Raw genomic sequence first — 15585 nt, 5'->3', positions numbered from 1 at the left:
CCTTAGAAAACAGGTGGCGACTGAATTCCAAGCTGATTTTGACACAGTTCACCAACAGCGTAGACCTCAGAGCAATTCGCCCCTTAAAGTCACACCGGAGGTCTCTGCGTTGGGCCCAAACAGACGTCCTGCCACCCCCTTCCCGTTCCCAGTCCCTCACCTGTTCCCCTTCCCAGAGCTCAAGCTGCCCTGGCATGTCAAGGCAAAGACCTGGAATTCCCCCCCCCCCCCCCCCAAAATGTCTCCACCCTCACCACCGCAGAACAGGTCCTGCTGCCATCGCACGGTCACTCGCCTCCATCCCCCAACCCCACCCCCACCCCGCCTTATTTTCACACGCATTCTTTGGGATGATAGGAGTCCACTAGGCTCCCTTAAAATCCTAAGGTTTGTGTCAGTCCCCCCCCCCCCCCCCATCCTTTCCATATAGAAGTGACTAAGCCAGCTGGAATTCCTACCTAATTATACAGCCACTTAAAGGGACAGGCGCCACCCGCCCCACCCGCCCCCTCCCTTTGGCCCTTAACCCTGACCAAACTACCCTCAGCTTCTCCGGGCGGCAGTCTCAAACCAGCCGCAGGTCACGTCCGCATGAATGCCGAAAAGCGAGGGCAAGACTGTCTGCTTCCTCAACTACACCCCCCCCCCAAAAAAAAAAATAAGAAATGCAACAAACAAACCTCTGCACGACAGGCTAGTAGCCTAGCACCAAGGTAGACATGGCAAAACAAACGTCTGTCGATCATCCTTGAGGATGTAGAAACGGTTTCTACATCCTCAAAACAAACAGCAGCCTAGACGGCCCCGGTGACGGCCCTCCCCTGAGCGGGAGGCCTCTGGTCAAAGCACGCTGGAGACAGGGATCCCATCAAGGCCGTCTCTGAGAGGCTTTCACGAGAGCCAGACACCGCTAGGACTGTCCCTGGCTTCTAGCCACTGGGGACCTCCAGCTGCAATAATCATCAATTAGCCACCTTGCAGCCAAATGTTTACATTTCCTTTCTAGTGACAGGTGCTGACCTGCACTGTCCACCGCTGATCACCTCCGCTGATCTAGGGTCAGGTTCCTCTGCCCCCCTGTCCATTAGGAGCTTAAAAAGGAATACTGATCCCAGATCAGCAGTCCTACTCTTTATAAACGCTTCAGAAACACAGGCCCAGGCCTGAAAGTGCAGCCGACTACTTGTGAAGTGCCACAGCACTGCTCTGTCTGAAAGGGCTACAGCTGTTATCAGTTACTGATAAGGGCAGCGGGGGCAGGACTGAATAAACAATAGTAAGACTGGCCGGAGGGAGAAATGAGAAATATGGGAAATATGAGTGAGTGGGTGAGTGAGGGAGTGGGTGGGTGGGTGAGTGAGAGAGTGAGAGAGTGAGAGAGTGAGACAGAGAGAGGCAGTAGAAATCTATGTGGCCGCCGTTCCCTTTCCTGTGTGCCTGTTCAGCAGGGACACTTGACATTTCCAAGACATTTCTCACTCGCTCAGTCAACCGCCACCACAGACCGAGAACAGAAAGACTAACGGTCGATAATATCAATAACAAAGTCAATAATAATTACTTGGATTAATACAGACTACATGAGGGTGAAAAGATTGGCAGATTACAGGTAAATTCTGTTAGCAGGGATGCTAATGAAGGCAGAGCTAAACGCCATTTCCCCAACAACAGGAGGAAACCTCGCCTGTGCGTTACTATTTTCGCCGTCGCTTCGTTTCATAAGAGAAACACCGAAGGCCTTTTTCAGCATTTTTAGTTTTGAAAGCAGAAGTGGCGCCTCACAGCAACATGTGCCTAAAACAATCCATAAAATCCGTACGGTGCCCGGTAGCCGAAGCAGAAACCCCTTTCGATTTAAGGTCAAAAAGTTTAAAATATTTGGTGTGAAATGTCACCTTTGAGGTGGCACAGCACCAGTTGGCTTCGCTTGTTCCACGCGTCCCAGTTCATAGTTGCGGGCCGGCCCCTTTTGGTCACGTGACCGAGCTGCAGGGCGCGCCCCGAGGAGAGAGCAGGGGGGCCCTGGTGTCCCGGGACGCAGCCTGACCCACCAGCGGCTTCTTATCAAAACCGCTCAGAATCAGTGAGGACGCTTTGGAGCTCCAGCCAGCGTGGAGAAGGGCGGGGGGGGGGCTACGCCACGAGCGTCTGTCACGCTGCCTCAGAATGCTCCTCCGGGGTCGGGGGTTTCTATACGGTCAGGAAAACATGGGAACATTTAGAGCGGTGTTTCTCAACCCTGGTCCTGGGGACCCACTGCCCTGCATGTTTTAGACACACCTGATTCAAATGAATGGGCCGTTATCAGGCTTCTGCAGAGTTTGATGACGACCCATTCATTTGAATCAGGTGTGTTGGAGCAGGGAGACGTCTAAAACATGCAGGGCAGTGGGTCCCCAGGACCAGGGTTGAGAAACACCGGTTTAGAGAAACACGCGCGACGTGCTACGAGAGAAGAGCCGATTCTTCATTACATTACATTACATTACAGGCATTTGGCAGACGCTCTTATCCAGAGCGACGTACAACAAAGTGTATAACCATAACCAGGAACAAGTGTGTCGAAAACCCTAGAGAGAAGTACCGGTCCAAGTGCAGGGAACAACCGCATAGTTCAACTTGGACCCTGAAAGTTAAACTGATTAACACTAACACAAACAAGAACAGCAACAACTCAGTCTATGGAAAAAATACAAGCAGTAGTTAAGACAGTTAATGTACCTAAGTCACCTACGAAACAGCTGCCTAGTTACAACCCTAAGCTTACAGTTATTTACAGGGGAGTAGGGAGGGATGGGGAGAGGTGCAGCCTGAAGAGGTGAGTCTTCAGTCGTCGTTTGAAATGGGTCAGTGTCTCTTCACGCGCGTGGGCACAAACGCACAGAGCAGCGGGCTGCACACGCTTCGCAAAACAAAACAGAACCAGAGCCAGCGGGACAGAACGCAGACACACAGAGCAGCTCAAAGTGCAAAACACTGGCCATTGCAGGACCTGGCCGGGGAAAGGCTGGCCACAGTGCTGAGGAGTGCTGTTCGGATGCTGCAGTGCACTTCTGGACTAAAGTTTCACACTTGAGGGTGGGTGGGGACTCGGGTTCGAGCGCACATGAACGGAAGCACACGAGAGAACTGGGAGCCAAGCCTGGCCTGGGAAAGTACTGGAGCGATCTAGACATCCACCTTACAAATCAGCAAGTGTTCAAACAAGACAGACATAGAGAGAGAGAAGAGGGAAAGAGAGAGAAGAGAGGAAGAAAGAGAGAGAGAGAGAGACAAGAGGAGAGAGAGAGAGAGAAGAGGGAGAGAAAGAGAGTGAGAAGAAGACAAAGAGAGAGAGAGAGAGAAGAGCAGAGAGAGCAGAAGAGAGAGAGAGAGAAAGAGAGAGCGAGACAGAGGCAACAGAATGCACTGGTCCAGATTGACTGGAAACCACCGTGCGCCCTTGAAGAACATCTGCGTTCAAGAAAAACAAGGCAATTATACGGGGGGGGGGGGGGGGGGGGGGGGGTGGGGCAGGACTGGTAGAGTATTTGCCCTTCAAAGGGAGCTGGAAATTCTCCCGCAGCACCACGCGCTCAGACTAAACCCAGGCCCGACAGAGAGCCCACAGCGCCGTCAGGCTGCGACTCGCCTGTCCTCGAACCCCAGACAACGAGATTATTATTTACCTCCAATGCGCCCGGGCTTTAACATCACAGGCTAGACCATCTCCTTGCCGCTCCGCTTATCTGTGGCGTCACAACCCCAAGGTTCTCTTTGCAGAGCGCACTCGCTGTGACCTCCACACTTGTTTTTCTGTTTTTGAAGGAAAGTCAGCAGGGAGACCCATTAAAGCGCCCCGTTCCTCCTCTCTTTTGTTTTTTGTTTTTTTTTGTTTTTTTTTTACGATGACCTACACTTAAAAAAAAAAAACAACTGTAACTAAGCAACAGACAGGCACCCAGAGACAAACTCTCGGACGAACGTTCCCAGATCCCGTCTCGCTCCTTACTTACTCACAGAGAGCACGGAGACCGTGGCCACAGATACTTCAATCTCACCAGATACTCTGCTCCTGCTGTTCTTCCATCCCGCCTTCTAAACTACAAACGGTTCTGGCTGGCAACCGGAGGTTCCATTGCCAAGTCGCAGCACAGAACAGCCATTGCTACGGAGTCGTCCTTGGTGTTGACCCTTCAAAAATGTTCATAAGATGCACAAAATTTAAATGTAAAAATGATTTATCCTGTATTTAGTTTCACGTTAAGATGATCTCTTTTTCATAGGGGGCTCCGGCAAATGATTTCACTTCAAAGGAAGGCCAGAAAATTCAACGTTAAGAACACGCAGCATGAATATCTGGCGACACCCATCTGCAGTCACCCATCACAGGTGGCAGGGATGCATCATGCTTAAACAGACAGGAAGACTCCGGATTATCCCGATCGCCATAGCGATCGTAGCGCACTTACACTACCGCGCACCATAAGCCTCTGGTTAAACCAAACACCGTGACAAGCCTGCTGGGCTGGACGTGTTAACCTCCCTTGGCGAGACAAACTTCCACTTACACGTTTTCTTCAAACAGGCGTTGTAATAATGCTGTCAGGATCACCTTTGTCATTGGCTTTGTAGGCAAGGTGCCGTCATTTTTCACTTCGAGCACCATGCTTTTCAACAAGTTGGGGATAGCTGTTGTGATCTACTAACTTCTGTCCCTCCACGAGGAAACAGAGGTACTGTACAGCTTTCTCCAACTAGCCTATATTTTTATACACACACAAACACAGCCCACTAGGCACGCCCACTACATCATTACCTACGATTCTAAAAGGCACAGTGTTTATTTTCCAGTTTACTATCAATTCACTACAATAGAAAGCAAGGTCAAGTGCATTTTCATGAAGTATGAAATTTTACAATTTAATAATATAATTTTACTCTTTAGTACCGGTATACTGCACAATCCTGCATTGCACTAAATATTTTCCAGGACAACAACTGTTTATCAAGGACATTTTGGCAGTAATTTCCATTTTCAACGACTGAAAAACTGCATCAGAAAATTCCAGGTTTTCCAGGTTTTTCCAGAACCCGTGGGACCCCTGCACCACATTTCATCATTTAGCAGAGACCCTTATCCAGAGCGACGCAGATCAGGCTGCATTCTTCCATGCAGCGCTGGATGTTTTACTGAAGCAACTCGGGCTGTGTACCGTCCTCCAGGGCACAACAGCAGTGCCCCAGCTGAAGATCAAAAGCCGTAACCATTGGGTTACAAGCCAAGTTCCCCATCCACTGTGCAACGCTGCCTCCTAACCTGGCTATCAAATGATAATGCCAGAAAAAATTCAGGAAGGACATGGCAAGATTGAAAATAACCATTCGGAATCAGGAGACAGGCCTGATGCACATTAGCTACATTCAGTCAAAACAACTGTCTTGTTCTCGGCTCTCACCAAAGACATGGCAGCCAAAGAGCACACTGACTCTGGCAGCGGGCAATCTCCGCATGGCTGACGATCTGCCTCAAACATGGCACGCGCGCTCATTTCTGAGAGCCAATCAAAGCACTCGTACCACCATTACCACAAAAAATATCTGACAGTGACACGTAGTTCTCACAAAATGGTGGGACTGACAGGAGATGCATCGTAAAAGCCTGTCGGTTATAAATATGACAAGATATTAGCTTCAAGTGGAAATGCCCCCCTAAAACCCAACCCCATCCACCACAAACCCCTCCTCCCACCCCGTTTTGGGTGTGCATGTGGTGTGCCTGTCTTTCCAGCGGCGGCCCAAAGTCAGCCGCTAATCGCACGCGATAAACGGGCAGGAAAGCCAGACAAAAAGCCTCTCAAAACAAACGGCTACATCCATTAATTAATGCTGGAACCCGAAGAATAATAACTACGGCAAAACCCAGGTCCCACACCGCGGCAGCACACGGTAACTAAGGAAGCCACTTGTTCTTTCCTCTGTTTGTGTTTGAGACGGGGAGCAGGGGTGGTGCGGGGGGGGGGGCAGTGTGGGGTGGGGGGGGGCAGGGCACAAACTGCCTGTCGCGCACAGGTCTCTAAAGCGGGGGGGGGGGGGGGAGTCCGGGCTGTTCCCACAGAGAACATTTTCCCCACCATTCTAATATCTCCGACGGAAGAGGGGCAGGGAGGGAAGGGCCGAGGATGGCGGGGGGGGGGGGGGGGGGGGGGCGCTATCGGCCGCCCCAAGGTCGAAACGCGGCGGGCACGTAGGCGCTAACCACTCCGCCGTCCCGGGGGGGGGGTATGGCGGCCCGGCTGGCCAGCCCTGTTCCGCACCCGCCGCCAAACGTACGTCCTTAACCGCGCAAGGGCCCCAAAGGCCATTTCCCATTCCCCACGCGGGGGCGCGGCTACGACCCCCGGCACTACAGGGGAGACGGGATTGCGGAGGGTGAAACGTTCGCGGTACGGAGGGAAACGTACGGAGGGAAACGGGTGGGTAAAACGCTTCTTCTGTGCTGCGGTTCGCCGGGTCCCCGCCGCCCGCGTCCCAGAGGACGGGAAGCGCGACGGGTGTCGGGGGTGGGTCACACTTCCCGCCGCGAAATCGGGAAGAGAAACACCGTGACGGAAAGCGGCGGACCCTCTGGCACAAAACGCGCCGAACTCAGCGCTGTCCTTTCGCTGCCCCCGCAAGGCAGGAACTTCAGAGGAAGCATTCCAGGCATCTGAATTATGTTTTTGTTTATGGTTCCAGTTGTGCTAATGATTCATCACTGCCAGTCGCCTAAGATTAGGCTTGCACAAACAATGGCTCCAATATCCATGCTTTTCCTTCGAAAAAAAGAAGGAAGGCACTTTCATGCCTTGTTGGCAGAGTATGGCTAATAACTTAAAATGTACCACTAGCATGACCCTGGACTTACAGTTTAAAAGAAACCTTCATTATTTTCCTGAAAAAAAGCCCCTCTCCCCCAAAATAATCAGTTTCCCATAAAAACACCCATTTTATTTACCATTTACACTCGTCTATTCCTTACCCACAGCCTTCTCTACAAGTCTCAAAACTGATCAGACAATAAAGACGAAATTCTTCATAGGATGGAGTCCACAGCACAAAAACATTAACGACATAAATGCAACAGGGTTTGACTGTATCTGCCCGGCAACAAGACATGCACAATTCCAGAATGCTCGCTGGAGCCAAATCCCACCCATCCAGATCAAAGAGGCCTCAGCTAAGGCCTGCCTTAAGGAGGGGAAAATAAACACAAGCAACTGCCTAAATTATGGCAGTAATAATCGTCCTAACCTCTGGGAAAACAAACCAAAACAATCCTATCTTCTGCTGCAGTGCATCGACAGGAACAAAAAGGCATACGCTTTTCAATTAGTGCATCCAAGTCTAGCCTTTCTCCTTCGACTGGAATCTGAAGCCAAACTTCTCAAACAGGAATTCCACACTAGCCAAACTTCTCAAACAGGAATTCCACACTAGCCAAACTTCTCAAACAGGAATTCCACACTAGCCAAACTTCTCAAACAGGAAGCTCAGCTCTACCTAAAAACATCTTTAACGGGAACCTCAGTACAGCCCTTAACGGTACTTTCAGCCGGACCTAGGTTCTAGTAATGAGCGCAGGCAGCGCGGAGGAAACCCAGCTTTGGCGCGTACCTTTCTGGCAGTGGTTGGAGGTCCAGCAGCGGGAGCTGTAGTTGTCGTTGAAGCTGGTCTTGATGCAGTGGCGCTTGTCCTCCATGATGCCGGGGCAGACGTCCCCGCACTCCTTGGACTGCTTGTTCCCGGCGATGAAGTTGTTGAACTCGGCGTCCATGATGAGCGACCAGTCGACCGAGTCCAGGTAGCAGAGCTCCGGGTTCTTCTCGATGCGGATGGCGCCGCGCGTGATGTTGCGCAGGCTGTAGAGGCCGATGTCCTTCAGGCTGGTCATCTCGAAGATCACCAGGGCGTAGTTGTAGAAGAGGTTGCGCCCGCGGATGACGGACAGGTTGGGGAAGAGCACGCTGAGGCTGTCCAGGCCCGAGACTCGGAACAGGAGCAGGTAGTCCGTGACCATGGTCAGCTTGGGGAAGCTGAGGGTGCGGAAGACTTCTTGGTTGACGTTGTTGGTCTTGTCGCCGATGAGCAGGATCTGCAGGTAGCCCTCCACCACCGTGCAGTTCTCCAGCCGCTTGAACTCGCTGATGTCATTCCTGATGTCGATGCTCGGACCGCAGACTGCAACGAGAAGCGACAGAAACTAAACGTGAGCACAGCGGTGAACCTGAAGCATTTGGAACAAAATCTCTGGAGGGGGTAATGCTTCATTTTAGCATGTCGTAGAGCAGGGGACTGCAACACTGGTCCTCAAAAATTGGCTGGTTTCCATTTTCACATTAAGAATCATAAACCGGTTCAAAGGCAAGCAACTCAGTAAGGTCTATTCAACTAATTTCATTTATTGATGAAGTGCTAAGAAATAAGGACAATCAGCAGACCCTTGTTGCAGGGCCCAACTATTCATGCTTTTTAAACAAACGGGAATGAGACCTTTTTCTCCATTAAGGGTAAAAATTAGGTTCAATAGGTATAGGGCCTATACGTGGTACTGGTCTAAAATGGTATGCGAATATTTATATTAAAAACTATTTTATTTCTTTTCTGTTTAACGTGAGAAATAACACGCATATATGCGCTAGCACGTCATATTTCTCACAAGTCGGCAGTCTTGCTTCCACTGAACCCTCATCACACTTGTTGTTGTTTATAATAGTCACACTTTTATTTATTTTTTTACTTTTTTCTGCAATTGACCACCAACACCGCGGTCTCTATTCTTGCCGAGATGACTGAGCCAAGCCGGCAGAGTCATCCTCTAAATTCACGTCGACAAACAAGTGTAAATATTTCACACGCGCTCACGCACGCACTACCAAGTTCTCTCGCAGAGGGCGGCGCTTCCCTGACCTGGTGTAACCCCCCCTACATCATCCATCGCGACACTCCGTACAGCAAACAACAAACAGAACCGCAGACATGCGCGCTGGAACCGAAGGGTGCGTCGCTCTCTCCCACCTGCCCTTTTAAGTACACTCTTCCAACGGCGCGGTGAGGACGCCGCTCGCTTAACAGAACTGCAGCGCAGGCTTTGGCTAAGCTAGCGGCGCACGCGTATAGCGCTGGAAGAGCCCGCGTTCCGCCAACAGCACGCAATCGCAGCGGCGCAAATAGACCGCGAAACGCATCAACATGCTCAGTAGCTCGCATCTCTCACCATACTTATAGGGGCTCAAAATCGTATCCGCTAACAGTCCGGCTTGCCAGTATTCACCGGTTTATTTTCGATCGTGTCATGTTCCCTTAATGGAAAAAAGAGCTGCGGGATTTCCGAACCGCTCGAGTCCATTGCCTACTACCTCTCTAACTTTGAAGAGCCCACTAACTACTGTTCCCCGTTATCGCAGAAGGGGAACACCGGCCTGGGCTCATTCGGGCAACTGCCAATCTGAAACCTGAGAACCTACGCCGATATCGACTGGGATCTCTAGGACCCAGGACTTGCAGTGAAGATTCCTGTTACTACCGTACTTCATATGGAGCCTGTACCCGTTCACAATCATTCATGTTTTCGTGTTCCGTTATATGCCATTTATGCTTTTGCATTGGAATTAAAGACTCACACATAAAATAAGTTGGGTCCTAATTAGTGAAAGTATGTGCACCTGGTCATTGAAACTAAATCAACAAGCTAAACCCGCTCTGAGTGAAGATAAGATGAAGGAAGATTTCAGAAAGAACTAGAACACCCATTTTCAACAATGTAAATCTCTCAAGAGTTTGACTGTAGCAACAAGCAGCATATAGGGTTCCCCAGGGCCAATTCTAAAATATTTAAAGCCCAGAAACTCAAAATTCTTGAATCAGGAATCAGCTCCAGGCTCAAAGATGTCAAAGTTATTGATAGGATTAAACAGTATAGTTAAAACCGGAAAATCATCTCTTAAAGCTTGGATTTCAAACTCCAGACCAGAAGGGCTGTAGTCTCTGCTGGTTTATAATGCGCACCATTTAGCTAAGTGCGTAATTTAAGGTATTGATTAGCTAAAGTGTTCATGCATCTTGTTTCCAAGGGAAAATCTGACGGCTGTACCTGCCACAAGATTGGAGTTACTAGTCTTAAAATGCAAATACTGGCAAAGAAAACAACCTCCACCATCCCAAGTTATAGATACAAAAAAAGATCTAAATTAATGTTCTTGACAGGTGGGCACAAGGAGGTAGCAAAAACTGAAATCTGGCCAGGAACTTCCACCATCTCCAGCACCGTACAATCAAAATGACAGAATAATGGAGAGAGAAAATAAAAAGTTCTACCTCCATTTTGTGCCATGATTATAGGAAGGCAACTTCAGTCAGCACGCATTAAGAATGCACATGCATTAAGAAGGTAAACGTTCAGAGAGCGTCATCGTCGCTCTGTGTCAGCATGTCTCCCAGGAGACGCTTTCCCAGATAGAGGCTGACTCACGCCCCTGCGTGTGCACGCGGTCTCGTGGGAGACCCCGCCGTGCAAAACAGGGGTCGACGCGGTTAGAGCAGCGAGGTGACGCCTGCGTTTCCCATAAGGAAGAGTCAGGGAACCCAGGAAACTGAGAGCGCGCACTTCTTCAAACAAATAGATCTGAAGCCCGAGAGACGAGAAGAGAAAGACTCGACAGAGGGACACGCGAATAACAGTCGCAGCAATTCTCCGCGTTACCCTCTCCGCTCCTGGCCTTCCATGACCAGGAGACCTTAAGGCGGGACACAATAAAGATAGGATGGGCCAGTCGCCAGTCATCAACAGTGAGGGATCAGGCCCGCCTTCCAATCGTGGCCCTCCTGCAGTACCTTGTGCGGCCAGTAAGGAGATCGCCGATTCCCCGCAGGTCGGAGTAAAGCACAGCGGTGCTGCCAAAGCATGTCATAATAGGCCATCCCAAAGGAGAGAACTTTTAAATGATCATTTTAAAAGTCAACTCCTGGCTGATAAGCATGTCTACCATCTGTCAGGGAAAAAACACAGCTCTGCACATACCAAGACAAAAAATTCCTAGGAAAAGCGGGGTCACTAGTCGTGGATAGGCAGAAAGATTTCTGAAGGTTACATGTGGACCTTGGAAATATCCTGGCATTTGAGCGACTTCTCCTAAACCTGTTAAGTTCTTACAGGAGCTTAAAGCTCAGCGGCTACCAGAACAGGCGTTACAAAACCACCACTGAGAGACAAAGATGGGCTCATTCCAATGGCCTTCATAATCCTCACAACAAACTAAATTCCTGACCTGGGAACAAACACCCTCACTCAGCCTCGAATGACCCAAAGCAAAGGATCCACATCCACAGAACCAAAGCAAGTTCTCAGCACTGTACGCTGCATGTGACTCGACTAGCAAACAGTAATGCCTCATTAATAACACAAACAGGAGTGAAAAATGCATTTCTTTATTTTTATTTTTTTATGTGTAGGAGCGTGCGGAAATTCAGCTTGACAAAAACCAAAAAGAACATCCCCATCGCTCCAAACAGCACTCCCCATATTCTACCCAGTCCGAGCACAAAGCTCTCTCGAACAAACCCAAAAAAAAAAATAATTTTGTAAACAGACATTTGCTTCGGCCAATCTTTCGCAGCCTCCCAAATTCCGAAAAGGAAACGATTGCTTCTCCACTCAGCGCTAGTCGCTTTTCCCTTTCGTCGCAAAAGCCCTGGAGCAACGCTCATGAATCAGGGAGCTGCCTGTCTTTCATTTCATTGAGAATTTTCTCTCCGCTTTGGAGTGCCAGAGGCAGAGAGAGAGAGAGAGCGAGGGAGGAGCAACTCAAACACAAAGAGTAATTTGTTTGTTGGTCAAGAGAAGGTCTGGTCTTCACTTCCTGTTGACAGAAAGCATTAATGAAAACCCAAGGAGGGTGGAGAGGGGAGGGGCCTCCCACAACAGCCGTGCGCGAGGCCTGCCTGCTCCATTCAGTCAGCACTGCTGCTGAAAACCGAGGCCACGACTTGGGTAAGCATGCAGGGAGGAGCTCTGCTCGTTAGCGGTCATTACCAACATTCGTGCTGATTGGGCGGGTAAAAAATCGCGCACTGCTCGACTGCCTGGCCCTCGACTGCGTAAGTTATCTCAATTTGGTGCATGGTTGTCAAAACTGGTACCCCCCTTTAGCTTTACAAATACAGGCTGATGCACTGGTCAAATGACACTAAATACCAAAATATTAATTCCAAGATAAAGTTGCCTAAAAGTGAAGCAGAGCACCATCAACAGAGATTAAAAATGACAATTCACAAACCGGGAAAAAGGAATTATTTAAGGAACCAAAGGCCACTTGCACAATCGACTCTAGCTGGGAAGAAGTGCATTCTTCGGAAGTGATTCAAGGGCCTTGTGTCTTAGATCGCTCGTGCGCAGACAACTGCAGGAATGAAGACAAAACTGAACGCAGACAAAACTGCACCAAGGGCAAGCAAAAGCCCAGGGAAGGTGATGGCAGGCTGTAGTCCAAACAAGGTGCGGTTCAGGGGCCAGGGCACTCCCGCTCACCACGCGGTAGCGCCTCCTCTGGGTGAAGCGGGTGCCTGCCGTTCCGCCTGTCCCCAGTTGCGTTAGCAACGCGGTCGTCCAGGGCAACGGCCGGGCAACGGCCGGTTATGCCGCACTCGTCTGCGACAGCACACGCACCTGGTTACGCTAGATTAAAAACCTGACAAGCGTTCCAAATTAATGAGCAGAGGAAAAGAGGGATAAACAAAGCTTTCCAAAAGGGGGGGAAAAAATAATTATTCCCCCAAGAACCAGATATGCGAAAATTTGCTTAACTACCGTTAGAATGCCCTCTAAACACAGTTCATGAACCCGGGGGGGGGGGGGGGGAGGGAGGGGAAGTCTTCTTTCTTTCTTGCCTTTTTTTATTCAAATGTTGCGAGCTGTGACACGTCGCTCGGCTTTGCATTCCGCTAGACGCCGCCGCGAACCGGCGGGATTTGCATGGCCCCGAGGAAAGGAGGAAGTCTGAAAGTCCTTTCCCGCACACACCTCGCCTCCGCACCCCGCCCCGCCCCCTTCCACTCGCAGCCTGCCCCGTACGCCTCCGCGGGGAGCCCCTCCGGACACGGGAGGACCAGACGCTCCGTCAACACCGGCGGCGTCTTCAACGCGATCCCACCCCGGAGCAACCCATCGCCCGTGTCACCAGAGACAGCGGCCGGTACGCAGAACCACACAACGACGCGATAACAGGTGCTCAGGATGTAGTGGCGTCATTCGGGCCACAGCGTTTGCATGCGACGTTTCTCACCACCGGCGCCAGCGCATTTTACAATCAAAACTGAGCGCGCGGAAGTCCAATTCATCAAAAAATTTGAATGGTTGGGAACAGCCGACTGAAATGTGAAAATTCATCCGCCAATCAAAACCATTAACTGTGTCAGTGGAGCCAGGTCTGCCAGTGAGTGAGTACGGGGTCCCGGGGGGGGGGGGGGATTGGCAAGCGAGTTAGTAAGAATGTTCTCTGGGAGGAAAAAAGAAAGATCAAATTACTCCCCATCCAACCCCTCTTGTCAATCTCATTAGCCATGGCACGTAGGAGGAATTCCAACCACTCCTTAGAAGAGGATTAAGCAGGGCTCTGCCTCAGGCAATAAGCCAGCGGGGAAGATCAAGACAGAAAGGCCCAGATCCACGGCCCTTCGGACGCAGCTGAAGGATTCAGCCGTGAGACGCGTTTGAAACGCGTCCGTTTTGGCACCGGCTTTGTGGACGGAAGGGCGAACGGAGAGAACGGGCAAAAAACAAAGCTAAAGTAAATGAGCGAATGAATGAGTGAGTGAGTGAGTGAATAAGCGAGCGAGTGAGAGCGAGCGACTCGCCTTCCGGAACATTCCCTCAAGGCCAATGGCCACACTGGGGAAATCGGAAAGGGAGGCCAGGCTTGCTGCCGGCTCTCCGCGATTCTCGCGCTGCTAAGTAAACAGATATCTCTGGCACAGTAATGGGATCCAACAACTCCTGTTTGCAATTGATAACCTCTCTCTGGCCTACTGCAGGAAGCACCAACCCCCTTCCCCTCCAACACATACACACACAAATACTGTCTGTGTGCACACACATACACACAAGGGCACATTCACTCACACACATACATACATACACACAGGACACGTGCGCACGCGCACACACACACACACACACAAGAACACATTCACACACAACCTACACACAGACACACACAGTCATTTTGCCTACAGCAATATTTTTTTTTTGTTAAAGCAAATGTCGAAAGTACTGTGGGAAAGCGTTCGGTAATCTGGCCGTTGCATGGCATGTTTTCATTTTGACATTTTTTTGAAATCCTTAAGATATCTTCTTATATCTGGAATCACATTTCTTAGTAATATCTCAAATAAATAAGGAAATGCCTCTGTGAATTGAAGCCATCCCTCTCATGTAATGTTTTCCTACCGAAACTGATTCTTTGCAGAGAATGCCATACTTATTAAAACCAGGTTCTTAAATTGATCCCGTTTTTTTTTTTTTTTTTTTTTAAAAGGCGACCCAACCTTTTATGTGATCAAGACAACCAAGATAAGCAATCAGGGCAATATTCATGTTATGAAAGATGATGTCCATCCCTGAATCAAACCACGTTCAAACCCTTTAAAACAGACCATCTCTCAGCCTGCTCCAGTAAAGAATGCTTCGGAAATCACCCAATGTAATCAAGGAGAGGAGATACGGCATGCAACCGTACACACACACACACACACACACACATATATACACATACACATATAATTAGGATAAACAGAAGATCTGGCCACAACTGCCTGAACGACACTCACCTGCTAGAAAACACACTCATATTTAAAAGGAGCCGAGTTACCCTCTCAGAACTACACACGCACTATCTGAACCAGACCCGTTAATACACAGAAGGCCGACCAGCTAATGCACATTAGCGACCGGCGCAGCTAGGCAGCTCTTCATAAGGGGCTGATTTATGTCTCAAATGGCCGACGGCTGGACGGAGCGGTGCTAAAGCGCTTGACTGGGGCGGCGGCGGCGGCGGCGAGCGAGCGCTAGCACACTGACACACATTCCTGTCCCTCTGAGGACCGCACTGCTGAGCACGCCGCGCCGCGCCTCACCCCTCTGCTGAGTGAGAGAGAAACAGTGAGCACACAGTCAAATGCACACACCACACACACACAACCACACACACCACATACACACGCACACACACGCACACAAACCACACACACACACACACACGCACACGCACCACACACACCACACGTGCACACACACACGCGAACACACGTGCACCGAGCTGAAGAGACAGCCATGGTCACACCACCAGCACATACACACAAGAGTTGATGGACGATGCATTGAGCGATCGGCGATCATCATCTGGGGTTGACGATCTCTAATCCTAGAGACGATTTATACATCCGTATAATAGGTGTGGGGAAAAAGAGCCACAGCGTGTTACACAAGGTGCCGGACCAACAAGATACAAATCAAACAACGTGAAGGCCAGAAATAGCTGGTATTTCTTGAACGGCACACTTGAAAAAGAAGAA

The 15585-nt window shown here is 50.0% G+C and overlaps 1 protein-coding gene across 2 annotated transcripts in view; it reads right to left on the bottom strand.

Moving 5' to 3' along the window:
* The window catches only part of LOC118227904 (insulin-like growth factor 1 receptor), a 124347-nt gene that overhangs the window by 95030 nt on the left and 13732 nt on the right, over nt 1-15585 (bottom strand). For both annotated transcript variants that reach the window (XM_035418954.1, XM_035418955.1), the window contains exon 2: nt 7636-8199. In XM_035418954.1, coding sequence (XP_035274845.1) covers nt 7636-8199 — 564 coding nt within the window. The remainder of the gene's footprint in view (nt 1-7635; nt 8200-15585) is intronic.

This window comes from Anguilla anguilla, chromosome 5 (genome assembly GCF_013347855.1).
Source record: "Anguilla anguilla isolate fAngAng1 chromosome 5, fAngAng1.pri, whole genome shotgun sequence".
In the NCBI taxonomy this organism is placed as follows: Eukaryota; Metazoa; Chordata; class Actinopteri; order Anguilliformes; family Anguillidae; genus Anguilla; species Anguilla anguilla.
Note: the sequence above shows the minus strand (reverse complement) of the source record. Positions and strands in the feature narration are given on the sequence as shown.